Source organism: Brienomyrus brachyistius, unplaced genomic scaffold (genome assembly GCF_023856365.1).
Source record: "Brienomyrus brachyistius isolate T26 unplaced genomic scaffold, BBRACH_0.4 scaffold140, whole genome shotgun sequence".
In the NCBI taxonomy this organism is placed as follows: domain Eukaryota; kingdom Metazoa; phylum Chordata; class Actinopteri; order Osteoglossiformes; family Mormyridae; genus Brienomyrus; species Brienomyrus brachyistius.
The window spans coordinates 114,174-141,387 of NW_026042415.1; the positions used below are offsets into that span (position 1 = coordinate 114,174).

The 27,214-nt window shown below is 50.2% G+C and overlaps 2 protein-coding genes across 16 annotated transcripts in view; both read left to right on the forward strand.

The window, feature by feature from the left end:
• Positions 1-27,214, forward strand: part of kif1b (kinesin family member 1B) — a 68,078-nt gene that overhangs the window by 24,228 nt on the left and 16,636 nt on the right. For 5 of the 15 annotated variants that reach the window (XM_049004970.1, XM_049004977.1, XM_049004974.1 and 2 more), the window contains 19 exons: positions 1,490-1,701; positions 4,290-4,369; positions 4,882-4,957; positions 6,639-6,718; positions 7,269-7,375; positions 8,002-8,085; positions 8,692-8,872; positions 9,524-9,596; positions 17,850-17,952; positions 18,509-18,657; positions 19,986-20,164; positions 20,413-20,550; positions 22,025-22,276; positions 23,685-23,803; positions 25,396-25,481; positions 25,769-25,901; positions 26,432-26,561; positions 26,712-26,802; positions 26,985-27,103. In XM_049004970.1, the coding sequence (XP_048860927.1) occupies positions 1,490-1,701; positions 4,290-4,369; positions 4,882-4,957; positions 6,639-6,718; positions 7,269-7,375; positions 8,002-8,085; positions 8,692-8,872; positions 9,524-9,596; positions 17,850-17,952; positions 18,509-18,657; positions 19,986-20,164; positions 20,413-20,550; positions 22,025-22,276; positions 23,685-23,803; positions 25,396-25,481; positions 25,769-25,901; positions 26,432-26,561; positions 26,712-26,802; positions 26,985-27,103 (2,392 nt within the window). The remainder of the gene's footprint in view (positions 1-1,489; positions 1,702-4,289; positions 4,370-4,881; positions 4,958-6,638; positions 6,719-7,268; positions 7,376-8,001; positions 8,086-8,691; positions 8,873-9,523; positions 9,597-17,849; positions 17,953-18,508; positions 18,658-19,985; positions 20,165-20,412; positions 20,551-22,024; positions 22,277-23,684; positions 23,804-25,395; positions 25,482-25,768; positions 25,902-26,431; positions 26,562-26,711; positions 26,803-26,984; positions 27,104-27,214) is intronic. The other 10 variants (XM_049004980.1, XM_049004982.1, XM_049004983.1 and 7 more) reach the window with 5 other exon arrangements.
• On the forward strand, positions 12,307-14,835 carry LOC125727975 (kinesin-like protein KIF1C). The gene has a single exon (XM_049004996.1). The coding sequence runs from the start codon at positions 12,438-12,440 to the stop codon at positions 13,359-13,361; it is 924 nt and encodes a 307-aa protein (XP_048860953.1). The 5' UTR covers positions 12,307-12,437; the 3' UTR covers positions 13,362-14,835.

The following is a 27,214-nucleotide window of genomic DNA, read 5'->3' on the forward strand; positions in this document are numbered from 1 at the left end:
TCAGTGGCAGAATTTATATTTAAACACTGAGAGTCGCACGCCTAAGCGTGCAGTGCAGAGCAGCAGTAGTTAATCCGGGTCTCTCTCACTTTGGGTCTGGCAGTTCTTGACACAAAAAAGGTGCACAGTGTATATGGCCGCGTCTGAGAAACTTTGAAAGCCTCTATTGTTGTTTTCTATTCGTTAACTTCCTAGCTGCATGGAAATGATACAAATGGCCGGTGAATGATCTGCCCCTTCAGCCATCAAAGCGGATGGGCGGCCATTTTGCTGGCATCCATTAAGGGGGCTGCGGGTTCTGCTAGGGTTACGCGAGGCCCTGCCTGTTTGGGTCTGACCCAGCTGGCAGCCCAGCTAACGTTTCGGGTGTGGTGTGCGGGGCGTAGGGGTGGCCAAACCTCGCTTGTGCCGCCTTCGCCTGAAGCCATGCGATCCGATGTCGCTGCATGTGCTTCTCTCGACGACCCTCCCGCCTCACTTTGGCTCTGACTCCACCTTTCTGAATTCTCTCGCTGCCTCCGCCCAAAGCTGTCCGTTTAACAGTTAGTGCGGAGAAGGCAGCTTTCACTCAGATCGTCACCAAGCACGTGACCCATTAGATAATCACACGAGCGAGTATTAATCACAGCTCTTAGTAGCCCTTTGCTAACGGCAGCGTTTTGGCTGATTATTTGGGTGGTGATCAGTCCTGGCATGTGATTGTATGAGAGCAGGATGATGAGGATTTTAAAAGCAGACGATTTAGCTGTGATGCATTTCTCATGTATCATATTCTGCTCCCTCCGTCTGTTTCCGGAGAGTAAGCTGAAATCGGACTTCCTGCCGGACAGGTCGCGGCATCGCTGCTGCTCTAATGACGACGTATTGTTTTTCCAAAGTGACACTGCGCTGTCCTGTTTTTCCTCTAAACTGAAGAACTGGACCCAGTCTGCAAACCCCGTTTTACGTGGGTGGAGGAAAATATCTCCTGGCTGTTTGTTCTTGGTTTGCACTCAAGAATGGCAGCAAATTTAAGCAACATAGTTACTTGTGTCTACAGAGAGGCCAGAAGTATCATCCGCAGTTCATTCTGACCGTGAATATATTGGCGTGTTTCTAAAATGACTACAGGAATAACTTGGTGTTTAAATGTTTTTAAATTTATGAAGTTCCGCTTTTTGCTCAAACTAGTTGACACAATCGCGGATCCTTGCCTGACTTCTTGCCATTTTGTTCTGGCCCCTTAGCCATGCCCCCCCCTGCTGTCTCCAGCAGCTTCTCACCGAGGTGACCGGTCTGATGTGAAAGCTTCGCCTCCTCATTGTTGACTTGCCTGTTTTCTGTGGTGTTTGGAATCCTTAGTGTTCCCTGTTCGTCTTACGCTGGTCTCCTCCTTTTTTCTCCTCTTCTGTCTCTTTCTTTCTCTCGCTCTGATTTTCTTTTTGTCCCCCCCCCACCCCGTCCACCCTGAAATGGCCTCCCTCCCCTTGATCTCTGCCCTGTCGCTCAGACCTGAAAGACATACACAACAATAAGCATAGGTACTTGCTAGCCTCAGAGAACCAACGGCCTGGCCATCTCTCCACAGCCCCCATCAGCGCCCTGGCGGGGGGCTCGCCCCCTGGCTCACTGCTTGGCCTGGGGGGTTTTCCCTCTGTCACCAGCATCCAGGAGCGCATCATGTCCACGCCGGGTGGAGAGGAAGCCATAGAACGACTGAAGGTACAGGCCCGACCACGACACACCCCACCCTCCTTAAGGCCCTCAAGGCAGGGCAAGCAGAGCGGCACTCGACCTGCATTGTGTGAAGGTGTGACTGAAGTTGTGGCTCAGATCTCTAGGCAAGCCCTATTGGTCAGTTCCTGTTTGGAGAATGCTGGTTCTATCTGTACTTCTACAAACCTCACCCCTTCCCTGACTGCTTCTTTGACCACGAAAATGCCCCCCCGCCCCCCCCATGCATTTTCTCTGTCTGTGGTCTTTACAGTATTGAGTTCTAAGCACAGCAATTTTGAGCAGTTTTATTGCACAGTATACTTATTTAGTTAGGACTTCATTTCAGATTTGGTGAATCCAAATGGCCTGAGAATCCTTGTGTGGCGCAAGTTTGGTTAAACCAGGTTTGGTTAATCTCTGCATGACTATTTTCACACTTTTTTTTTTGCGATTCGTCATAGTGCCATACTTTTAGGGAGGTGTTACGAGCGCGCGTCCAAGCCCAATCACGCACACATGAGAAGCGTTTCCATGGAAACCCCTGATATTCTCACACTCTCATTGTTGCGTTTTACGGTTCTTTCCACTCAGTACTGTTCACAAGCGTAAGATCTGTATGAATTTACTTATTCATTTTTGCACAAATATCATCAAATAAAAATGGCTCCTATATATTTCTCAACAGTTTGAACGCTTTATGGTAATTGCTGTGACTTAGTTTCGTGTTTGAGGATGGATGGGAAAGGCCCCCCCCCCCCCCCCCAGCGTGTTACCCCAGGCCAAACAACAGGCCATTGTCAGGGCTGCTGGGGCCACTCGCCCCTTTAATGTGCGGAGACGAGGTGGAGCGTCTTTCACTGAAAGCGCTGCCTTCATTGTTGGGGCTGGCAGCAGGGAGCTAGCTGCAAACCTTTACCCCCCACCCCCCATAGCCCCCAACCCCATCTCAGTTTTCCGTGAAGTAGAAATGGCCGCATTCCATCCCACAGTGCCTTTCTCTCTTTATTCCTTGTGCGTGTTTCTCTTTCACTCTGCACAGTCGAAAGCGACTCCACACAGGGCAGCTGTTTCCATGGAGACCTTAACCACCCCCCCCAACCACCACTGCCGGCCGGCCCATGACTGTCAGCCGCTGACGGCAGTATATGACGTCACATGTAGCACCAAGACCGAAATAGAAACGGCCCTTTTCTCATTAAGTACATGGTGTGATTTGTGGATTTAGAAAGAACACTTCCGTCTGTTAATATGTACAACAAGCAAATGTCGATGGAATGAAAAATTAGGCTTCTGTCTCTGAAAATGTCAGAATGGCCAGAGAATCAGAAGCAAACATTATTGGTGGTTCCCTGACACCTTGCAGCCATGTTCCAATACCATTAAAACACCGAACACTTAGGCCATGACCACTGTGGAGGAGAATGTCAATCGGGACGAAAAACGGGGCCGTAAAAGACAAGGTGGCGTTTAGACCCTGCAGTGACTCACACCGGCTTGGGCTTGTAGTTTTATGGAACCAAACACTGGTAAAAATCTGCTACTTCCTGCTGTTGTTTAGGTATACAGTGTTTACTTCTTGAAAAGTAACGTTTTCAACCGCATTTTGTAGTTTCTGTCTCAGTTTCTAACGTGTTTTGTTCTCATCGCTTGTGATAAGATGAGGCGACATTTTAATATGCATGAAAACCTCCCAAAATAATAAGTCCTCCATCTGCCAAGGCCCTTGACAGCAGCCTTGTAATGCTGTTGAGCACCACCTGAATGCTCTGCAAAACGTGTCCCAGTCCGGCCCCTGACACCCGGGGGAGGTGGAGGGCAGAGTGCCGGCCCCCGGGCAGATGGAGGACATGCCGGACCGGGCCCGGGCTGCATGGGCCAGATGGGGTGAAGGGCCAGGAAAAAGAGGGGAGCCCGAGATCCCGCTCTACCCATCCCCAGGTTCTCCGAATATATCCTGATCGTGGCATTCCTCTGTGCATTCCACCTGCAGTTGTCTGTAATAAAAAGAGAGCCTTCTCTGCCATTCAGTGAAAGCTAAATCCCATAGAATTAAGTATTACTTTGAGGTCTTAGATGGAGGGTTTCAGTTATGTGGCCTGCTATCAATTTAAAAATGATTCCATGTTAAACTGACAGCAGGATATCTCACGCTTCTCCTCCTCGAGTGGTCTGGTGGTGCTCCTTAAGACTGTTGGTCTTTGTGCTGTTTGAGGTGCCTGATGTCGGAGTTCTCCACCTGGAGAGGTTGGGTGTGATGTGTAACGTCGCTTTGGCAGGGATTCGGAGGGAGATGAACACCCTTAGACCTGGGACAGACCTGCATGGCCTTCCAGGGACAGCCAGCACTCAGGGGCTTGGCTGTGTCACTGTTATCACTAATATTAGAAAAACGTGATCATTTATCTGTCAACATAAAGGAATTTAATGAGTTATCAGTTATAAGGTGACTTCATCATGCCGTGTGGCATTGGCATTGCTGTCATTATCCGCTATGTGATAGTCCTACAGAATACTTCTCGTCATGATGGTATGTTAATGCATAATAATGAAGTTTGTGAGCTGCAGTGATGTATGATGATTCTACTGTGCCTCAGGAATCCGAGAAGATCATCGCCGAGCTTAATGAGACCTGGGAGGAGAAACTTCGGAAAACAGAGGCAATTCGCATGGAAAGGTGAGCGGGCCGGGCTGGCCAATGCGGCGATTCGCATGGAAAGGTGAGCGGGCCGGGCTGGCCAATGCGGCGGTTCGCATGGAAAGGTGAGCGGGCCGGGCTGGCCAATGCGGCGGTTCGCATGGAAAGGTGAGCGGGCCGGGCTGGCCAATGCGGCGGTTCGCATGGAAAGGTGAGCGGGCCGGGCTGGCCAATGCGGCGGTTCGCATGGAAAGGTGAGCGGGCCGGGCTGGCCAATGCGGCGGTTCGCATGGAAAGGTGAGCGGGCCGGGCTGGCCAATGCGGCGGTTCGCATGGAAAGGTGAGCGGGCCGGGCTGGCCAATGCGGCGGTTCGCATGGAAAGGTGAGCGGGCCGGGCTGGCCAATGCGGCGGTTCGCATGGAAAGGTGAGCGGGCCGGGCTGGCCAATGCGGCGGTTCGCATGGAAAGGTGAGCGGGCCCCGGCACATGCTAACATACCAAAATCTGTTGTTGAAACCTAACTCTGTAAACATACCTTTCCCCCCCCCAGAGAGGCGCTCTTGGCAGAGATGGGCGTGGCCATCCGTGAGGATGGGGGCACCCTGGGTGTCTTCTCACCAAAAAAGGTAAGGGGGGGTGTTTTCACAGATCGGTGGGTTTGTGACGTGTATGTGACTGCTGCTGCCCCCCCCTTCCCTGCGTGCCGTGGGAGGTGTGCTGATCCGTACCAGATCCTTCTCTGAACTTGGGTCCCACACATGTCGCTGAGGAGAAATCCCAGTTTGGCAGACAGTTCCTGCGGCTCCCGCGCCTCCATCGTCCTGCTGTCTGTCCCGGCTTCTTCCTTCTTGCTTTAGTCTTTCTGCCCCTTTCCTGTATTTTATTTTCTTTTGCCCTTATGATCCTTTTGTTTGTCAGAACCAAAATCCAGCTTTAGTGAAAATTGCTGTTTTGTTTAATCCATTGTGGTTTATTTAAAGGTTTTATTTTGCTTTTTCACCCGCAACGCCCTGAGGATCCCTGAGGATCCCTGTATCTCTGGATTGTTAGCTGCAAACAGAGGGACTGGCTGACAGGCGTGCAGCCCTCCGTCATGTGCAGTGGGGCTGATATGTGTGTCTGATTTAAGAGGCCACCGTTACCCTGCATTCTACTGCACTGGATTTTCTGACAGTAGTTTTTATTTAAATGCTCATGGTCAGCAGAAGGGGTTTCAGATGTAATGAAGAGGCTTTCTGTGAAGGACCCATAGCAGGGTTAGGGTTAGGGTTAACAGCCCACCGCTGTGTTCATGGTGTCCTGAATGTTTTTGAAGTGTAGTAGTTTGAGAAGTTGTCAGTCTGGCCAGTCATTAGGTGCAGTAGGGGTGTGCATGTGTGTGATTGTGTGGGTCATTTATATATCATATTGTGGAGACCAGGTGTGTCCCCCCCCCCCCCCCCCCCCATTATTTTGTCATCGTGGGTAAGGCAGACTACCACAGCAAGGCATTGTGGGTGATTTTGCTCAGCGCTTCCACAGCTCAGCAAAGCGGCTTACAGAAGGGGCTCTTCCCTGTGACAGATCAGTGTGCTCAGTGTCAGGACAATGCAGGTCGCGTCATATGGACGGCCGCAGTCACATCTGGATTTTGTTGTGTTTGTCAGACATCTTCGGTTGAAACCTGTGAGCTCTGTCGGAGCAGATCTCCCCCCAAATAATAAACCACAGCTAGGACTAATGCACATTTTCACAGTATGTTTCTGGCCCCTCAGGGACCCAGCTGTAAACCTTCATCTAAGCCGACAAGAGAATTATGTTTGAATATTTAGTTTAGTTCATCGCAAATCAGATCTATCCAAAGCCGTTTAATCTTACTGAAGGCGATTTAGTCAGACCTCAGCTCACGACTGTAACATTCATCTCAGGTTTGCTGTTTGTTTCATTTCCTCTGTTTGTTCTGTTGAACATTTCTCTGTCTAATCCGTCGCTCTCTCCATCTTCCCTGTCCTCCCCGGTCACCTTAGCTTTTTATAGATGGGGCCTGTGATCTCTTTGCTGACTTTAATGGGGTATTTTCTCCAAAAAAGGTTGGTGATATAGTGGTACACTTGTTCTTTTTTAGTAGGAGTGGGATACACAGAGACCCATTTTTTCTGACTAAAATATAGTCGTTCATTGTAGTTCTAGAACGCCCCCCCCAACCCCCACTTGTGCTGAATAGACCTTGGTAGAAGCTCGTGGCCCAAACATTTCACTTCATAGCTGGTGGGGACTGACCCATGGATTGTCTGTAAATGAGGCCTCATGCTCTCTACCTGTCAACAGACACCCCATCTGGTCAATTTGAACGAGGACCCGCTGATGTCGGAGTGCCTGCTGTATTACATCAAAGACGGCATCACCAGGTACCTGCTTGGGCTTTTTGTTCGTCAGACTTGGCCGGCTTTTCCTCTGCCTCCGAGATGAGCTGGTAATGAGTATCTAATGTACCCCCCGAGAATTCGGCAGCCCCCGCCGTCCACCAGCCCATTTCGGGCACACAGTCACTTTGCATTGTGGCACGATGTGTTACATTTGTAGCGGGATGCCTGCCAGTTTAGATTTGCCTGCTGCTAATTACCTCAAGATGATTTGCCCCAATCCAGCAGAGGAGTAGATGCAGGGGGGCGGAGCCACAGATCAGGATCGGGATGAGGTTTACCTCGCGCTTCCGTGCAATTTGGCTTGCCGGTGTGTGCGATGAGTCACCGCTTTTGATTGGTCGAGAAACACCAACCCACTGTCAGTGACGCAGCAATAGGGAGTGTGGCTGAAATGTAGCTCATCTCCAAAGATCCAGTGGCTGAGAGAGAGTCTCAGGTTCCTCCCGATCACCTGGGGTGTTTCTGGGGAAGGCTGAGCATTGCTGACCGCATTCCCGCTGGCCCTGCTCTGACGCGGCTGCTGATCCTGCAGGGTTGGCCAGGCGGACGCAGAGCGGCGGCAGGATATCGTCCTGAGCGGCGCCCACATCAAGGAGGAGCACTGCATCTTCCGCAGCGAGAGAAACCTCAATGGGGACGGTGAGTCTGCACAGCGCCCCCTGCAGGCCGGCGTCCCGCGCGCACTCTGCTCCCGTGCTTTCATTCTCGTGAGAGATTGTTGTCGGCTGTCTAATTTCATTAAAGACTGGACTGCCCAAAGCAGTCATTGATGGTATAATTCAGGACATTCTCCCGAAAGGTCTTTTTTCCAGTAATATTGCCATTTGTAAATTCTATAAATGCTCTTACTTGAAATGCCACTGATTTTTAAGATTTGTTTATAAATTCTTTGCTTTCTCCTCCAAGTTCCTGCTTATTTCACTCTAAATTTGCAGTCATTTTAACATCTCAGGGTGATTATACACAGGTGACGATACAACTTCTGGAGCAACGTTGCTGCCCAGTGTCATTCAGGCTGCCGCTGGCTGACGCTGGCTGACGCTGGCTGACGCTGGCTGACGCTGGCTGACGCTGGATGACGCTGGCTGACGCTGGGCAGCAAGCTTCTGTCTGAAAAGCTCGAATCACCAGTGGGCAACTTTCAGTCACCCAGATCCTGATGAGTTGCCCTTTATCTCACCTGTGTATCATCACTTTCAATCGGCCGCTCGGTGTTCGTGTAGGACATGCTCGCCAGCCTAACCCCTTGCCCCCCCCCCCGGCAGTGGTCGTCATGTTGGTGCCCTGCGAGGCTTCGGAGACCTACGTCAACGGCAAGCGTGTGGAATCGGCCGTGCAGCTGCGCTCGGGTACGTCAGGGGTCCTCGCTGACTGTAAATGCACTTTAGAATGCTTGTCTATTTTAGCTGCTGTCTGCCTTAAGAACTGTAGCAGATGTTATGGATATTTACAGTGGCAGATGTAGTGGGCCAGTGTGGGCCACTGACGGGCTCTTCCAGAGCGCCCGCCCACACCTGGGCTGAGGGGGAGACCCCGTCAGGAGTGGGCGGGGGTAGCTTACAGCCCGACCCTGTCCTCTGCTCCGCTCCGGTCCAGGCGGCCAGAGACTGTCACTCGCATGCTCCTACTTTTAGTCCGTACTTTCCAACCACAGCCTGGCACAGTAATAAACTGCAGTGGTGTGAGACCACAGTAATACTCCCAGTGTACTTGGGGAGGGAAACCGCACACCGAAAGCGTGAGAGCAGTGGCTGATGCACTTGGCTGTATTATTATATAAGGTCTGTATGATACTGATGGGGCTATTCACAATGGATGCATGTGTAGTGTTTTTATCAGGCCTAATACATGAAGCCATGGTTTATATAGGAGTATGCCAGGGGTAGAACATAACCTTTTTCTGTGGCATTTTCCATTTTCTAATGTGTGTGTGTGCCCACTTTTTGCCATTTCAGGCAACCGCATCATCATGGGGAAGAACCACGTGTTCCGCTTCACCCACCCTGAGCAGGCGCGCGCCGAGCGGGAGAAGACGCCGTCCGCAGAGACGCCCGTGGAGCCTGTGGACTGGACCTTTGCACAGCGCGAGCTGCTGGAGAAGCAGGGCATCGACATGAAGCAGGAGATGGAGAAGAGGTAGAGGCGGCCAGCGAGCCGCGTGTGATTACAGCCCCGGTCCCTCACCCTGGTCTGCTGAGTTCCCTCTGGGGTGTCCTAGCCGTCCATGTGACTGTGACACGCCAGCTCATTGGATAGCGCTGCCTCAGACTGCTAGGATTGGGGGTGTCGATCCCACCCCCATTCTGAGAGAGCAAAACTGGATAGCCCCCCCCCGAGTTAAGAGCTGGAGCACTAACCTCATCATAGGTATGTCTGTAGAACATGTACCCCATAAACTCAGCAGTGCGGGGGGGGGGGGGGGGGGCTACCCTTAGGAAGAGTTGTCATTTATTTTAATTTTGAGGTTAATTAACGGCTCATTAATGAACCATGAATAATCACCTGTTTTTTGTAATTAATAATAGATACATTTGATAATCCATTGTTTCTCACTACAGCCATAATGAATTGTCTTTTCCAGAAAATAGAAACCTGCAAACATTAACTATCTTTTTTTCTTATTTTTTTAAATCTGGAATTTAATTTTGAGTTTTGTGTTGAAAGCCTGCTTCACTGCAGCAGGCAGGATACCGTCAGAGGGTGATGTGAGGCGCGGCGGACCGGCGCCGAGGTGCCCATTGACACAGCGCCTCTTATCCCACTGACTGGCTTCCTGTTCTCTCTCAGGCTGACAGAAATGGAGATCCTGTACAAAAAGGAGAAGGAAGAGGCCGACCAGCTCCTCGAACAGCAGAGGCTGGTAAGTCCACACCCTTCCTTCAATTTTAGGAGTTTAAGAGAAGTTAATTGCAATTTCTTTAAGTTTTTGATTCTGATTCCCTGGCTTAACACCTGGCAGTATGTGTCAGAACTGCTAGGTAAATAAGACACTGCTGCCTGTATTCATGACAGAGCCACCTAGATTATGGGAGGTTCTGGTTCTGGTTAGGTAACGCCTCTGTGTGAAGGGGGGTGGGCTACTTGCTGGGAGGTCTATAATCTCGGGTGGCAGGTCTCTGCTTGTGGCGTTGCCGTCTGGCCAGCACTAATTCTGCACCCTGGAGCTCTCATATGCACTGGTTGGTGTGTGACAGCCATAGCCGCTCCCAGAGCATGTTCCTGCACACTCACTGCATGGGGAGCCCCTTCGGGTCAGGGTCCGGCGCGGCAGCACAGTGCAGCTCGCTGCACAACTTGACTCAGCCAGTGATTTTGACTCTGAAGCTCTTTCCACTTTTTAGTCCATATTTTCCACTCTCTGCCCCTCCTTCCCCCCCGATCACCCCCAGAAGTAGCTGTGAACTGAACCCTTGCAAAACAGCATCTGAGAGGCAGTTTTCCAATTGGGCGATGCTAGTGATGTATTCATATCTAGCTCCATTGAATATCAATGCTAGCAGTGCACTCGTATCTGACTCCAGCTGTTCCGCAGCTGGAGCTGTAATCATGCAATTTGGTTCGTGAAATTTTGGTGCCATTGCATGCCCAGGTGTTGGAGCTCTTCCGGATTGCTGTTTTTGCACGTCTTTTGGTTTTACCATCATTCTACTATATTCTAGCATGATCTTTTAACGGTCTCATGGTTTCGACTGCCTGTAGATCCTTATAATAGCAAACGTGTGGGGGGGGAGGGGTGTGGATGCTGGGGGGGGGGGGGGGGGCAGCCACGTAGAGCTGCAGTTGGACCTGAGCCGTCCGCCAGGGGTTGGGACAGATTTTACTTTTGCCCACGCTGACCTTAGACCCCGTGATGTCGCGATAGGTTGCCCAGCCCCCCCTCAAATCACGGAGACTGGCAGCCGCCGTCTCAGCCCACCCTTCCCAGGATGGATGCTGGTAGTGTGGTTTTCTCCTGGATCTTATCCGATGGCCTGCAGTCTCCACCTCGGTGCCAGGCCTGGTGCCACTGCTACTGGTTTTGCTTCTAGGTTGTTTTCAGTCACATTCTAGCAACGTGGGCCTGACGTCCCTTTGGCGGTAATGAAGCGAGCTGTACTTCTTACCTAATCATTCATGCTCATAATCTTTACTTTTGTGGCAAACCCTGTACTCTGATCATACATACTTTAGTGTGAATTATTTTTATTCATTTTTCAGTGATTTTTGGTTGGCTGTGGGTGGGGGGGTCTGGGGTGGCAATGGGGAATCTGCATCTTTCTGAACTAACTGCTCGCCGGTAGTGCCTGGATTAACGGCATTCCTGACCTCCATCCCAGCCTGTTGTGCGTCAGTCTCTCTCTCTCTCTGCCTGACTGTGTTCTCTCTGCACCAAATATCACTCTTAGTTCCTAACAAACTTTTTTACGCTCTTAGACTTTCGAACCTGATTCTCTCATGGACCTCGGACGGGTGGGGGTCTGTAACCTGGCCGGCTGCTCTGCCGCATGCCTTCCTGAGCATGCCGGGGGGGGGGGAGCAGTGTTTAACCAAAGCTAAACTGGGAAGAAGAGCTCTGTGATTAAATACTGGGGGGAGGGAACCTCAGAAGCGGAGTAATACGAGTGCCCCCTCCCTGTTGATTTTTTTATTATTTAAAATCATGACATGTTTTGCTTATGCAATCAATATGCAAAACTTGGAACTGCATTAACCTTGCGACAAAATGCTTTATTCAGACTGAGAAACCATCGCATATGTTGCCGTCGCAAATAATGATGCAGCTTGGATGAGAACTAAGCAGATTGTCGAAAAGATTCATATATTCAGATTCAGATAATAAATGTAACAAAAACCTATGCAAATGACTTGCGTGTATATCAGCCCGAACTGAGACACATGCGACATGCTGCGCGGCTGGTATACACACCCCTTTTATTTTTGCTTGAGATGCACAGACTATTGATGAGGTCATTGATCTTTTGCTTGAATTAAGTAGTGCTTTAATGTTCAGGTAAACTTGCTAGTTTACTAATCGGAGATGTTGCATTTTAAACTTTAAAAGGCTGTTAAATTTCACATCACTTGATCTGCTTTTAAGCTGCCTAAAAATCAGGCTTCTCCAAGTTCACAGCAGTTCCTGTTTTGCATATTGATTCCATCCATTCTTTTTTCCCATCTTGTTATTTTAATTTCCTATTTTAATTTTCCATTTTTGTTGGGAATCTTCGGGTTTGTTTCCTGTTTTGTTTTCCCAAGGACGGCGACTCTGATAGTGGGGATGACTCAGATAAGAGGTCTTGCGAGGAGAGCTGGAGACTGATCACCTCCCTGAGGGAGAAGCTTCCCGCCAGCAAGTTGCAAACCATTGTCAAAAAGTGCGGCCTGCCCAGCAGTGGGAAAAGGCGCGAGCCAATCAAAATGTACCAGGTCCCTCAGCGGCGCCGCATCACCAAGGACTCGCGCTGGGTCACCGTCTCGGACCTGAAGATTCAGGCGGTGAAGGAGATCTGCTACGAGGTCGCACTCAACGACTTTCGCCACTCGCGGCAGGAGATCGAGGCGCTGGCCATCGTCAAGATGAAGGAGCTGTGCGCCACCTACAGCAAGAAGGACCCCAATGAGAGGGACTCCTGGCGGGCGGTGGCCAGGGACGTGTGGGACACTGTGGGCGCGGGGGATGAGCGCATCGAGGACACGCTGACCGGGGGCGGGGGGGGGTGGCATGCGTGGCGTGGCCGACGTGGACGACCTGAAGGTGCACATCGACAAGCTGGAGGACATCCTCCAGGAGGTGAAGAAGCAGAACAACATGAAGGATGAGGAGATCCGGGCGCTCCGCAACAAGATGGTGAAAATGGAGAAGGTGCTACCGCTCCTCAACACCGCCCCCGAAGCCAAGGAGGCGCCGGCTAGCAGCAAGGCTCCCGCAGAGCAGTGGGGAGACGCCGTGGACCAGGAGGAGCAGGTGTCCAAGCTCATGGGCGACGACGACTCCTTTAGGCGCGGCCGCGTGCGCTGGATGCGGCAGGAACAGACCCGGCTGAAAAACCTGCAGCAGCAGGAGATCTCGCGGCAGCTGCGCCGGCAGTCGGGACCGCACCGCTTCATCCCGCCCGAGGACCGCAAGCTCCGCTTCCCCTTCCGCAGCAATCCCAAGCATCGCAGTTCGTGGAGCCCCGGCACACACATCATCATCACCGACAACCAGGTCATCGAACTCAAGGTGCCCAAGGAGGCTGTGCAGGAGGAGGAGGAGGAGGAGAGGCCAGAGGGGGCCGTGTTCAGGGCCCCCCCCCTCCCTAGCCCCCCTTTGCTGCGGAAGGGCAGGGAGTCGGAACACAGGGGACAGGGGCCCCGCAATGCCTTCAGGGGCCAACCGGGGCGAGCCCGGAGCAGTTCGTTCAACAGCAGCCAGAAATCCGCCAGCCCAGCGAGGCGTTCGCAGACCGGCGACGCGCCCCAGCCCAGCCTCCACATCTTAGCCCCGCATCAGTCTTGCCAGGCCGATTCCATCAGTGCCGGTCCCCTGCAGACACCCACCGAGCAGCCTAGTCAGCAGCACCAGAACCACCTCCTACCGCCTCCGCGCATGAGGCGCCAGCTCTCAGCACCCAACCTGAAGGCTGGCCGGGAAACCCCCGTCTGAGGCGCCGCTAAAGTGCCGTGGGAGTTCCCTGGCATCGTCGGTGGCCAGATCAGAGACCTGCCCCTGCGTCTGTCTGCATCCTTGTAGTTTTGTTTTTCTTTTGCACTCAAACGGTGTGTTTTGTATCATGATGACACTCATTCAGTTGTGACCATCCCCCCCGTCACACGGCGCCGGCTGCCTCGGGCACTGACCTTAGGGAATGTCACTCCTACAAGAAACTGCTGCCTGATGAGGATGTGCTTCATTCTCCCATTCTCTCTGTCGGATAGCTTACGTATCTTTTCACTCATACAGTCATAGACACTTTGCTGCACCAATAGCTCAACCACTGGCTTTACTGGTGAGAATTGCCTGCATCTTTCGCTTTCTGTGACAAGTTTACATAGACGGTCCATTTATTGGATGCAGGATTGAGGCAGCAAGCCCCAGTGTCAGTCTCAATGCCTCTGACTTACAGCATAGTCATTGGCTCCCAGCATAACTGCCTGTTTACTTCTGTAAGAAAACATTAAGGCACTGAGCCCCTTGTAGGACAATTATAAGGTGGGAGGAGTTACGTTCCCAGATGGTTTGCGTAGTTTAGAGAAGAACATTTATTTACTGTTTAGTTGTGTATTTGGCAGTGAGTGTCATCTGATTCTGGAAGGTCGGTGCGTGGGATCCCCCCCCCCCCGGCCAGCTGGCACTGTTCTGTGTTTCTGTTTATTCTGGGTGAGCTTAAGTGAATTTTCACACGTTTTAATAGAAACCACTTTGTTTTGAAGATTGATCCACAATGTGCACATGTTGGCCTTTTTTAATACCCTGAGCTAAAGCTTGGGAACAGAAGTACGACAGCAGCTGGTGTACAGTGACCATCTCTGTGCCCTTTTATTAACTTGGCAGGAGAGATGGCAGGAATGTCTGGTAAGGGGTGTTTCATTGGTGTACCATGGCTTCGTCTCGTTAACACATTCATATTCTTCTTCTCCTCACCCCAACTACCACTAAAACTCCTCATGGGAGATTCTCAGCTTAATGCTGGCCTTATGTGGTAAAGGACAGGACAATCCTACCCACAATCCCCATTTTGTCAGCTGCTGTTATATGACCCAATCAGGGCTAAGCATTTTATACTGGCATACTTGACAGCTGGCCTTACTGTTTTGTGAATGGAATGGAAGTCCCAAAAATATCAATTTATTGATCTTGACACCACAAGTTCTGTGATTAACTTGTGATTAGCTTCGTTTTGTTTTATTTTCTTGTCTCGTGTAGTTTTGAGTGTTCCGGTAGCCCATGGCAACATCCTTGTTGTCCTGGAACACCGCATTCTCTCAATCTTCGCATTATCACCCTCCCTCTCCACAGTGCGGGATCTGGGTGTTCTTCACTAAGCTCACCAAATGCCTTTGCAGGAAAGAAAGTGTAATGCTGGGCTTCAACACCCTAGTCGTAAAAATGCAGCGGCAAAAATGGGTGGGGGGGGGGGGGGGGGGGTGATCGCTCTGAAGGTCGCTGGACTTATTTGAATGCTTTTTAATTTTTTTTGCAAGATAGAAATGCATCAGCACAGCTCTTTTTAAAACTGCTTTTAGCCTTTTAATGCTTGTCATGTTCCATTTGATATAAAAGGTTTGGTCACTGTGATGATAAATATATCGTGTAGCTGGTTGCACAGAAAGCGGAGGGGAATGGCTGACGCGCTCCCATCATGGCGGGTGATCTCTCCACCACACCCTCACCCATGAAGGTCCTCGCTGCCTGCCTCTGAGCTCCTGTCTCTGCCCTTATTCACCCGCTGTGGCAGTTCTCTGCTCTCACCCTCGCTTTCCGAAAGACACTCGCATCATAACCACGATTAGTGACACAAGGACAAATGACTTTTGCTTGCTTTTGTCATTCATTTTGTTTCATTGTTTGCCTTTGGCAGGTTTCTGACACATTTTGTGTTTATTTGATTTCTGTTCTTGAATGTGTCCCTCTAAATGTAACAGCATTTACAAGAGAGACCCCAGATACGAGAGACCCCAACTTGCCCTCCTGGGTGAGTTTAGAGTAATGCGATTTCATCCAAGGCAAACAACTGCAAGTCCATCTAGCTGGACTTCAAAATGAAAGGTGCAGACTCCTATAAACTCTAAGCATTACATTCACCAGGTCTCTTTCTACCTGCTAACAGTTAACACTACTGCCTACAACAGCCCATTTTATTCCAACCTAAAACCTAGTCCAACCCCGGGCCTGTTTTATTTATATTTAACGGATCTGATAGCTAGACTTAACCATTTCAGGAGGGCAGGACTGTATGAAAATGGACAGTGTTGATATTGTTCTGTATCTGTGTTGTATACCTATGTATCTGTCGGGATGATGAGCTTGGATGTCTTTCCATGTTTAAATGTTATACTGTTTGAGGTCACTGACAGGCCAAGTGCCTGTAAGGGCTCCTTTGGGGACATCAGGCACCCAGCTGAGTGGGCCATGCCTGGGGGGCACCCTGTGCTCCCCAGACCCCTGCTGCTTCCTGCGTGCCTGTCACATCTCTGCTTTTCTCCCTTAACTTTGGAACAACATTACTGAAATAAACTCGCAAATTTTGAATTCCGTTCCCATGACTCATCTTCAGCGTCGTTTGATGTTTCTCTCGGGCAAATCCTGAAACCCCCCTCCACCTCCCCCATCCCAGCTCGAACTGCAGTCACACCTCCTCCCATCCCACCAACATGCCAAGCGTAATCATGACCATTTAAAATCCCCTTAGCCATTAAAAGAATAACTGGAATTAGTAGATTTCTTTTGTCTAACGCCTCACTTATCTTTACTGCTTGGAAAAGGGGGGGGGGGGGCGGGTTCTGTGTGACCTGTTGTGCTGTGTAGGCACAGTTCAGCCTGGCATTTCTGTGGTATACTTATGGTCACTCTGAACCTCACTACACAAGCAGTTATTTAGGAGGGATTGCTGGACGTTCCTGTGTTGGGTTGGCTCCCTGTCCTGGGTTATTCCCTGCACCCATGCAACCCTGCACCCATGCAACCCTGCACACATGCAACCCTGCACACATGCAACCCTGCACAGGACAAGCTTGGTATAGTGATTGGCTGCCAGATACCAAACACACATTCTGTATTTCATACAACCGCTTGGATATTAAAACTGATTCTCAAGAACCGAAAATTGCGATGTTTTTTTGTCCTGTATTTCCTGCTGTGTGTGTTTTGTTTCTTTTCTTCATGAAGTGGAACAGTTGTGGTAAGACTGTGCTTGTCATTTTATTGAAGGTTAATGTTATCAGTTGGGGGGGGGGGGGTCTCTCTGGTCACCCGTTACACAGCCCTCCGTTCATGGTGCATTTTGACCACCTGCTGTAAAGGGAGCACTTTCCATTTCCCCATCTTTTGCAGAGATTAACATCAGTTGGCTAAATGCTAATCTAGAAATAATCACAAACCCCATCCTACCTCTTAGGATTGTGTTTCTGCACTTAGCATTCCTTCTGAGTTGCTCTAGCTTGTTGGTAATGGTGGGGCTGTGGGGGAAATGGGATTAATGGTGGTATTGTTCTGCCAAAGACTCCCGGCAAACGGGATGAGGTCACTGGTCACAGAGCTTCCAGGGAGTAGCCAGGCCCGGCCTTTCCGCTGCTTTCGGGTGCGCCGCCTCTCAGGCTCGTGTTTAAGTTAGCTGTGAACTGTACAGTGAGAACGCACTGTGTCCCGCTCCGGTTATTGACATAGACGTCAGTTCTGAGCGATGATGAATTGCAGTGGTTGGACTTGTTTGTCACTAGGACTTAACCCATCAGCCCTCGTCAGGCTGCTGGCTTCGCACCAAGCTGAACCTGGAACAGGATCAGCCGTCCTGTGAGGCTTACATACAGGCACACAAACACACACTCGTACACTTCTGCTGCTTGGCTGGGGTGGGTGGGGTTTGACAGAGGCCACAGCCATACCGTCATACCGTATTACAATGCATGACCAATGTATATGGTGTAGAATGTATATGAACTGATCTCCTAGCAGGTGGGGCTGTTCACTTGAACAGGATTGTATAGTACATTGTCACAGTAACTAGTGTTAGACTATAATGATTTCCAAGCTGATAAACTGGTCAGAATCTCTCTCAAACTGAGGCTGTGTGTAATGAGATTGCCAGGCTAAACATCTGTGCCCTTGCTGTGACCCGGTGGGGGGGGATGGGGTCTGTCTGCTCCTCCTCCTCCTCTGTTCCCCGCCCCACCATCTTCCCTGGTTGCTCATTGGGCGGCCTCACTTCCCCGCCCCACCATCTTCCCTGGTTGCTCATTGGGCGGCCTCACTTCCCCGCCCCACCATCATCTCTGGTTGCTCATTGGGCGGCCTCACTTCCCCGCCCCACCATCATCTCTGGTTGCTCATTGGGCGGCTTCACTTCCCCGCCCCACCATCGTCCCTGGTTGCTCATTGGGCGGCCTCTGTTCTCTTCTCGCCCCCTTCCTGTCCTCCTGGACACCCCCTTCGCAGGTATACGAGAGCAAGCTGCAGGAGCTGCAGAAACAGGTGGAGACACGCTCCCTTGTGGCAGAGACCCCTGATGAGGAGGAAGAGGAGGAAGAGGAGGAGGAAGGTAAACTTCCATGTGACTGGTGGATGCTTGGGTCTTCATAACATGAAAGTGGGAAGTGGATCAAAACCATTTAAAAAGTTAAATAGTGTTGAAGTCACATGGCAGTCTGCCACAGTGGCGCCCCCTGGAGACTATGAGTATGTGTGTGCTTGAAGTGGGCCCAGTACTCATTGGTACATAGTACCAGTACTTCTTTGTTCTTTGTTGTTTGGCACCTCCAACAATCTGCTGCTACTGAATACCAACAGGAGCAGTGACGTGTTATTTTCCATTGACATCGTTGTCTCATCCTGATTGGTGGAAGTGAGTTGTGCTTAATTGTAGCGATGGAGGCTAGAGGAGGAGACCCAGGTGGGGCCTTGTAAAGTAACTTGAAATGAATGTGTCCCTTTGTCCCTTAGTGTGTCTGTGTTTACATTTGTGTTCCCTGTGAAAGTTTCTATCCCTGTGGCTGCCCATGTACGTCTGCTTTCTATGCGTGTGCCTCGTCGCTCCAGCATTGCGTAGCATGTATCAGCGTGTATACAAAGGCCTCTACCTCTCTTCCCTCCGCCAGTGCCCTGGACGCAGCATGAGTTTGAGCTGGCGCAGTGGGCCTTCCGCAAGTGGAGGTACCATCAGTTCACCTCGCTCAGGGACCAGCTGTGGGGCAATGCAGTGTACCTGAAGGAGGCCAACGCCATCAGCGTGGAGCTGAAGAAGAAGGTATTGCCTCAGCTCACCTATCACCTGGTCTGCAGTTAGATGCAAAGGTCCCGGGTCCAAAGACTGGGAGCTCTGTCTAGGTCAAAGTATCATTTTTGTGTGATGCATTTGCACCTGATGAAATTTTGTTCCTTATTGGTCATACTGTAAAAAAAACTAATAGCAATAATAATAATTATTCAGCATAGAGCTGTGGCATTTACGTGTCAGTCAGAAAGTGTGCTCTGAAAACACCAGGCTAGGAAACACGTATGGCAGTGAATTGGTGTACAGAGTCTGAAGAGACACTTAACCTGCCCCTCAGTTCCCGCTATTGGGACTTATGTGTGTGTCTGCATGTGTGTGCGTGTGTGTGTGTGTGATGCATCTTTCGTTGGGATGACTGAAAGACTCCGGTCTGTCTGCTGATTTATATTGCACTTATCTTTGTCAGGTGTTGGCTGTGTGACAGTGAGTGTTGGCTGGTCTCCCATATGTGCTTTTCTGCAATTTCCTGCTTCTTGTGCCCGTTTTGGATGCTATTTGGTAGAGATCAAAGCCCTGTTTCCAGTTAGCTATAGTTTCTGAAGTCTCCAGATTTACTTGTTTTTAAGTGGTGCTCTTCTTAACTTGGAACCATTAGAGAATGTCAGCCTAAATCAGCCACTATCTGCAAAGCCTTTTTCATTAAGTTCTGAGTCATAATCACAAACACATCCTGTTTCTATGAGCTGGCTTTTGTGGTGCAAAGGGTGTGGTTCTGGCACATGACCAGCAGCAGCCCAATCTGCTCCATCACCCTCTCATTCTGTACCTCATTGGCTGAATTTAGGTCACCTTGATCTGCAGTGGCTGAGCTCAGAATTGAACTGGTCACCATTTCTCACTGTACAGCCAGCTGTGAACCCAGCGTAGACAGCAGATGGCATACTGGTTAGAGATGTGCAGTGTTCATCAAAAGAACTGCTGAGCAAGATGTGTTTTTGCCTCCCTCAAGTAAATATAACTGTCTCTTTAAAGAGCCGGATTATGAGGTCCTGGCGGGACGGGTGGGAGCGAGTGCGAAGCTACAATATTAATAGCATAAGCAAACACCCAGTACCCTTGAAAAGGAGCCTTTCTGAGGCAATGTAGCATTTTTGTTGCGATTCTGCAGCATATCTATTGTCGTTTCTGTTGTGTCCTTTCATTTTGTGTATATTGTATACTGAAGCATTTCTACTAAGTGTCTTGTAATATTGTTGTATGCTTCGTGTTTGGCACCAAACCACAGTCGGTTCCGGAATGTCTGCACGCCGGCAGTGATGGCCCGCTGACTGTTGCTGGTCTTCCTCCCCGCCTCTCTGCAGGTGCAGTTCCAGTTCGTGCTGCTGACGGACACGCTGTACTCGCCGCTGCCGCCCGAGCTGCTGCCGCCCGAGCCCGAGAAGGAGCGCGTCCCTCGGCCCTTCCCGCGCACCGTGGTGGCCGTGGAGGTGCAGGATCTGAAGAATGGTGCCACGCACTACTGGTCCCTGGAGAAGCTAAAGTACGTCCCTGACCTCTCGCAGTCACATGGTCCCTAGGGTTCAGGCTCCCGGAAGGTTATAAATAGACACCGGGGCCACAGCCAGGAGGCGTGATGTGTGTGCTGAGCTTAGCCTTACACAAGTACCGTCGCGTGAATGGTCTGAGTATAACAGATGGATTTGGACAAAGGCATCATTAGCTAAGCTAATAAACAGCAGTGATATGTAATGGCATGCCCCCCCCCCCCCCCTCCCTCCGTCTCTGCAGGCAGAGGCTGGAACAGATGCGGGAGATGTACGACCGGGCTGGGGAGATGGCCTCCACCCACCAGGAGGAGGGAGAGGGCATCCTCACCGGGAGCGACCCTTTCTACGACCGCTTCCACTGGTTCAAGCTGGTGGGCAGGTGTGTCTCTCCTCTGCTCATGTTCTTTCCTTTCTAATCTGCTTTCTCTGCTTTAGGCTGCTTGGCCTCTTTCTTCTGACTCATTCCCTTAAATTTGATTGGTCCAAGCTGGCAGATCTGTTTGTTTATTTTTTTTATTTTTTTAGCCTGGTACTTCCTGAATCTCCCCATAACCACGCCCACTCTGTCCCCATAACCACGCCCATGCCGTCCCCCATAACCACGCCCACGCCGGCTCCCACAGTGCTTCATCCCCTTAAAGATTACAGCCTACAGCTTTGAGAGGCTGCCCTTCATGAGCCTGTTTGTTGTCTAGACTGTGATTAAAAAAAAAACAGCTTCCTTTGAATTTCCTTTGTTTCTAAAACGCCTCAGTATTGAATTACTCTACAACATGAAGTGATTTGACACGTGTAGTTGGAGAAGGGCATCCACTTGTGGCTGTTTTGTGAACATAACTGCGTGTTTTGAGAGTGAAGTAACTGGAAAGGGGATGTGGTGTAAACAGACACACAAGGTGCATCGCAGGCATTTAAGGACAGAAAGAATAGACATCTCAGGATTCTGGAAGAACAGTTTAGAAGGATGTTAGTTATCTTGCAGTAAGCTGTTTATCTGAGTTAAGGTCAAGATGGCATCTAGATTGAAGTCTGAAGTCTTATATGGAGACTGTGTCTGTGTCTGAGGGCCCTTGGATGAGCCGTATCCCTGATTCATTCCAGAACCTTTCATTCATTATCCCTGTGCATGTCAGTTCGCCTCGGTGTTGCTTAATGTCATTGTTTTGTTGTAATTACGTTTTGTGTTTGACTTCAGCCATGTTCATTTGCATCTCATTTTGTATTTCATACTTTTTGTGCTTTTCATTCTGTTTTACATTGTGTTGAAGCAATTGTAGCGATTTCTCAAACTATTCCTGTTTTGAATTTTATTATGTTTTCTTGTATATTTTTTTGGTAGTGATGTTTGTTTTTGTTGTTCATTTCTGTTATGAATTAGACCTCACTGTAATCTTTTTTTTTTTTTTTTTTTTTTGCCCATTTCATCCTTTCCATGAATATTAAAAACACAAGTACACATTGTTCCTTTGATATAACAATGAAGCTCAGCCTAACGTTATAAGTGACTCTGTTTTGGATTCCTGAATGAAACAAGTGTTTTGTCTGATTTCACAAAACTGAATGTAATGTAATTTGCATTTTTGGCCATTTAAGTGCTGGTATCCTGGGTGTGGAGTTTCAGGTTTTTACTGAAAATGGGCAGATGGCAGCAGCACCGCCCACCTCCCTGCCTTTACTGCTTCACAGTGTCTATGATTGTACACAGGGCTGAGAAGGATAACTGATCATCTGCAGAACTTCCAGGAGTATTTCGATCTCCCCATCCTTCCTGTAATGGCTTTCTCTTGATTTTATTTTTCCCCTCCCGTGATTCCTCTGCTCCATCTGTCCTGTACCCACTGCCCACCCCCCAGCTCCCCGATCTTTCACGGCTGTGTGAATGAGCGCCTGGCCGATCGCACCCCCTCGCCCACCTTCTCCACTGGCGATTCGGACGTCACCGAGCTGGCGGACGAGCGGCACAGCGAGATGGATGACCTGCTGGATGACGAGGCCTTCGTGGATGACACCAGCTCTGATGCTGGCACAGAAGAAGGCTCGGACATCTTTGGAGATGGCCAGGACCCCTTTTATGACCGCTCCCCCTGGTTCACCCTGGTGGGAAGGTTGGTGAGGCCTGACCTTGAGGGCAGAAGGTTGGCATGAGGGTTTGGGCTGGAACCACAGCTCCACAGAGGAAAAATATCCACTCCAGCATTGCCTGCGATTATATTCTAAATCCCCAAAAATTAGTATCCAAGACTAGTATGCAAGGGAGTGTTCTACCTTTGGCTCCGCCTCCATGCAAATGAGATTTCTTAGAAAGACCAATCAAATCCCAACTGCCGATGATGTAATTTTAGCACATGTATAGGATCAACCAATTGAGCTCAGGGTAATATATACAGCTGGCTTCAGAATTACACCATATTCATCTCAGAAAGAGCATCAACTGTAAAACAATATGTTTGCTTACTGTCCAGTTTAGACATTTAAAAATAAGTCATTAGGCACAGGAATCGCTGTCAAGCTGCTAGGCCCCTCCCAGAGGGCGCAGCGTATGGACAGTCTGATCCAGCCCCCCTCATTCATCCACACCCCTCTCAGATGTGCGCTTCTCACCACGGCCACTGGAGGGCATCACCTGTGTGTAGTGCTAACTGTCATGAGGCCATGTCATGCCTTAACACATGTCCTTTTATTTGAGTTTAATTTACTTTAATTTGTTTGTTGGGGGCAGGACATGAAGGAGTTACACGCTGAGCCCCTTCTGGCTGTCAGTGTCGCTGTGTGAGTTGGAGTAGAGAGACTGAGGCGTGCCAGACTGCCTGCGGACTGGGGCCGCTGCCTCACTGGGGCCGCTGCCTCACTGGGGCCGCTGCCTCACTGGGGCCGCTGCCTCACTGGGGCTGCAGGGCTCTGCCTCCGCCTGTCTTCTGCCCTTCATTGTGGCTGTTTCCGCAGCAGCAGAAAAGCATTAACACTGCAGATCACATCCTGTTAGGTGACAGCGAGACACCTGACCCCCCCCCCCCCAGCCATTTCTCCTGTCCTTTAGTTCTGTCTCCTACGTATTTCTGTTGGTTTTGTTTTCCATTTCAGTGCAGCCACTTGTCATGTTTTCAGATTTTATTTCATTTTGTTTCCCTGTTTCTTGTTTTTCCCATTTTGTGCTCATTGGATTATGCAGAATGAGAGAATGATATGATGATATGATATGATATGATATGATATGATGTGGAAATCTCCGCTGTCAGGACTGGAGATTTAAAAAAAAAAACTTTGTCTGTGTGGCAAGTCTGCGTTTTAAGCCAATGAACTACCGACAGCAGCGCCGTCTTTCGCAGCGAGTTCTTGTCATTTATTTGTTCTGATCAGCCGGCTGCTGGCTGCCCCCCCCCCCAGGATGTGGCTGTCCTTTCTTTCTGTCCATTTCACTTTCACTGGCAGCCCTGAGCAGACTGGGGGGTGTAACATAACGGGGAGCCGCGGTTCGTGGAGCGTAACTCTCTCTGTCCCGCCTCCTCTTTGAAGGGCTTTCGTCTACCTGAGTAACCTGTTGTACCCGGTGGCCCTGGTGCACCGCGCGGCCATCGTGACGGAGAAGGGCGAGGTGCAGGGCATGCTGCGAGTGGGCGTGCAGGCCATAGCAGGTGGGTACCGCCCGCAGCACTGGGCACTGCCCGCAGCACTGGGCACTGCTGAGCCGCCTGGGCACCATACCTGCCTTCCTTACTGTCAGCTCTGCCTCTCGCTTCTTAGATCTGCTTTCTTCCCACTTCCTGTTGGCATCCTTCCGACCCTGCCACGTAACTGGTGGCATCAGGTTCAACAAATTGAACGTAGACCAAAGATCTGCCAGTTAAATGAATTCCACTGTGATCCTGGTGGCATTAGGTTCAACAAATTGAACGTAGACCAAAGATCTGCCAGTTAAATGAATTCCACTGTGATCCAAGAATATGAAATCCTGACAGGCACGAGAAGGGTCAGGTCTAGTACAGTAGTGATTACGCAAGGTAACCAAAGCAGACTGTTTGGGGATCAGTCGGTACCGGAACAACTTTCCGTGCAGATTGATATGGTCCTGCAGTGTGCTTGCTAATCGAACTGCAATGACGACGGCCTGCAGTGTGCTCACTAATCGATCTGCAATGACAATGGCCTGCAGTGTGCTCGCTAATTGAACTGTAATGACGACGGCCTGCAGTGTGCTCGCTAATCGAATTGCAATGACGACGGCCTGCAGTGTGCTCGCTAATCGAATTGCAATGACGACGGCCTGCAGTGTGCTCCCTAATCGAACTGTAATGACGACGGCCTGCAGTGTGCTCGCTAATCGAACTGTAATGACGACGGCCTGCAGTGTGCTCGCTAATTGAACTGTAATGACGACGGCCTGCAGTGTGCTCTCTAATTGAACTGTAATGACGACGGCCTGCAGTGTGCTCGCTAATCGAATTGCAATGACGACGGCCTGCAGTGTGCTCGCTAATCGAATTGCAATGACGACGGCCTGCAGTGTGCTCCCTAATCGAACTGTAATGACGACGGCCTGCAGTGTGCTCGCTAATCGAACTGTAATGACGACGGCCTGCAGTGTGCTCGCTAATTGAACTGTAATGACGACGGCCTGCAGTGTGCTCCCTAATCGAACCGCGAACAGACCACCTTCATGTTGACTCAGGTCAGGGCTCAGTGTTGTCCTGAGAGACCTTATCAAATATCACAATGGGCTGGTGGCTTCACGGGCATCTGCCTCACAGCCAGCATTCTTGATGTCTTGGTGGCTAAGCAGGAAGTTTAAAGTGATCACTTTATGTTGGGGTGAATACTGAGTAACAAGATTCTTTGATTTTTGATTTTTTTTTTACATTTTAGATTTTCAGAAACGCAGCCTTATTCCATAGCATTTAAGACAATCATATTACTACTAATGGTGCATGACACTGGAAACCCAATGTCTTTATTACCTTCACTGGTTGACATTTTGAGTCTTACGGTCATTCCTGGCTGTCTGGAGAGCACGCATCGATAACTGAATTCAATTTAAAAATCAAACCGCTTTGACCTTGGCAGGTAGGACTGGACAGACATTAAGCTGTCCTAAATGCTGCCTGTTTTCTGTGTGGTTTTACGGGGGGGGGGGGGGGTTACCTGTCAGCAGTGTCCTCCCTCACCGACGCCCAGCTGCCCTGTGGTTGGCCTGCCACTAAGGAGCTTTAACCTCTCGTTGCCCATCTAGCCGACGAAGAGGCTCCAGATTACGGCTCTGGCGTTCGACAGTCCGGCATGGCCAAGATCTCCTTTGACGACGAATATTTCAAGAAGGTGGGTGGTGCCTCCTGCTAATGTCTGTGGAAAAGGTTCAAACCGAGCATCCGGTAGCTGATTAACACAGACTTCTGTGGTAGAAGTATGTGTGGAAATTAGAGGTTATACTGATTTATCTTTGCTTGTTTTCACTCTATGGGACAAAGTAGCATTTTAAATTATTAACAAAGATCCTGGACTAAGGGCTGTAGACAGTAACTGTCTCACAGGAATTCTCTGGAGGATGTTTTGAATGGCGAGCTCCGTAATTTGATACGGGGAAGTGAAAGGAATGTTCCTTCCAGCAGGGCAGCGACTGCATCCCGGCCATGAGCCACTGCGGCCTCTCTCTGGAGGAGCTGCGCATCGTGGAGGGGCAGGGTCAGAGCTCAGAGGTCATCACGCCCTCGGAGGAGATGAATAGGATAAACGACATGGGTAGGGAGGGCTGCCACTGCCGGGGGGGGGCAACGGGCAGCTGTGTCCCAGGCTTTGCTCTCAGCGATGCAGGTGCTGAATGTAGCTCACAGGCACAGATGTTCCTTTTACTAGTGGAGGATGTCAGTGTTGTGATCCCTTGTGTGATGCATTTAGCTTGATTTATACGAAGGACATAGATGACCTTCTGGGGCCTGATGTGTGAAATTTGTCAATTTTTACACTTTATTCTAAGATCATTGTGCCTTCCCACAAAGTCGGCATGACTAATGCACATGTGTTTAACTGCGACTTGCATGCTTTAGATTTTTGTGGTCTGGTCCTGGCGAGCTGAAGTGATCGAGCACGAGAGCAAAAACCAAGCAGCACGAGTGACCCTGTGGCGAAAAACAATAAGCATGTTTGAGGAAGCAGATGGGCCGGCCCACTGGCAGTGCCGGTGGCCCCCCCAGAGGAGCGGATTTGCCCCCAGCTTGCTCTCTCTTCCGGCTCATGGGCCCACACTGTCCTTTGGTCTGTCTGGTCTCCAGATCTGAAGCTGGGAGGTATGGATGGCAAACTGGGCCACCTGGAGCTGGGCAGTGTCTTCACCTTCCGCGTGACGGTCCTCCAGGCCAGTGGCATCCCGCCCGAATATGCCGACATCTTCTGCCAATTCAAGTAAGTTCACAGAGCTGCCCCTGCTCGGCGTGTGGAGTTTGTTACCCCCGCAAAGATGCTTTGGGGTGAGTCAGGCTAGCTGGCCTTCATGCTGAGTGACAGCCAGCTGCGCGCGGCCGAGTGACCGTATCGTGTGGTTGTCATTAACAGCTTCCTCCACCGGCATGATGAGGCCTTTTCCACCGAGCCCCTGAAGAACACAGGCAAAGGGACGCCCCTCGGATTCTATCATGTACAAAACGTGAGTCTCACACGGCAAGCTCTCATCTTCAGATAATTCTAAGGTTTTATCCTTCTGATAGTGAGTAACTTAAATCTCAGAACAGATTCGATTAGCTATCAAAGCATGCAGAGCAGCATCAGTAAGTGAGACGGTCGGCATCCCCGTGCAGATGTGCAGATGTCATCCTCTGTTTGCCCCAGGTGGCTGTGGAGGTGACGGAGTCATTCATCGAGTATGTGAAAAGCAAACCTATCGTGTTTGAAGTATTTGGGCACTACCAGCAGCACCCCCTGAATCTCCAGGGTCAGGAGAATCTCAGGTAAGCCCACGTCATCCATGTCTCCTACTGGAGATCCTTAAGCCTTGCTGCTGGAGTGTGTAGGCTGTGTGTGTGTGTCTGTCTGGCTCTTCCAGAGCAGCGGGGGTTGAC

Excerpts from the sequence above, each read along its gene's own strand:
- LOC125727975 (XM_049004996.1), top strand. The coding sequence starts at position 12,438 with ATGCGTGGCGTGGCCGACGTGGACGACCTGAAGGTGCACATCGACAAG.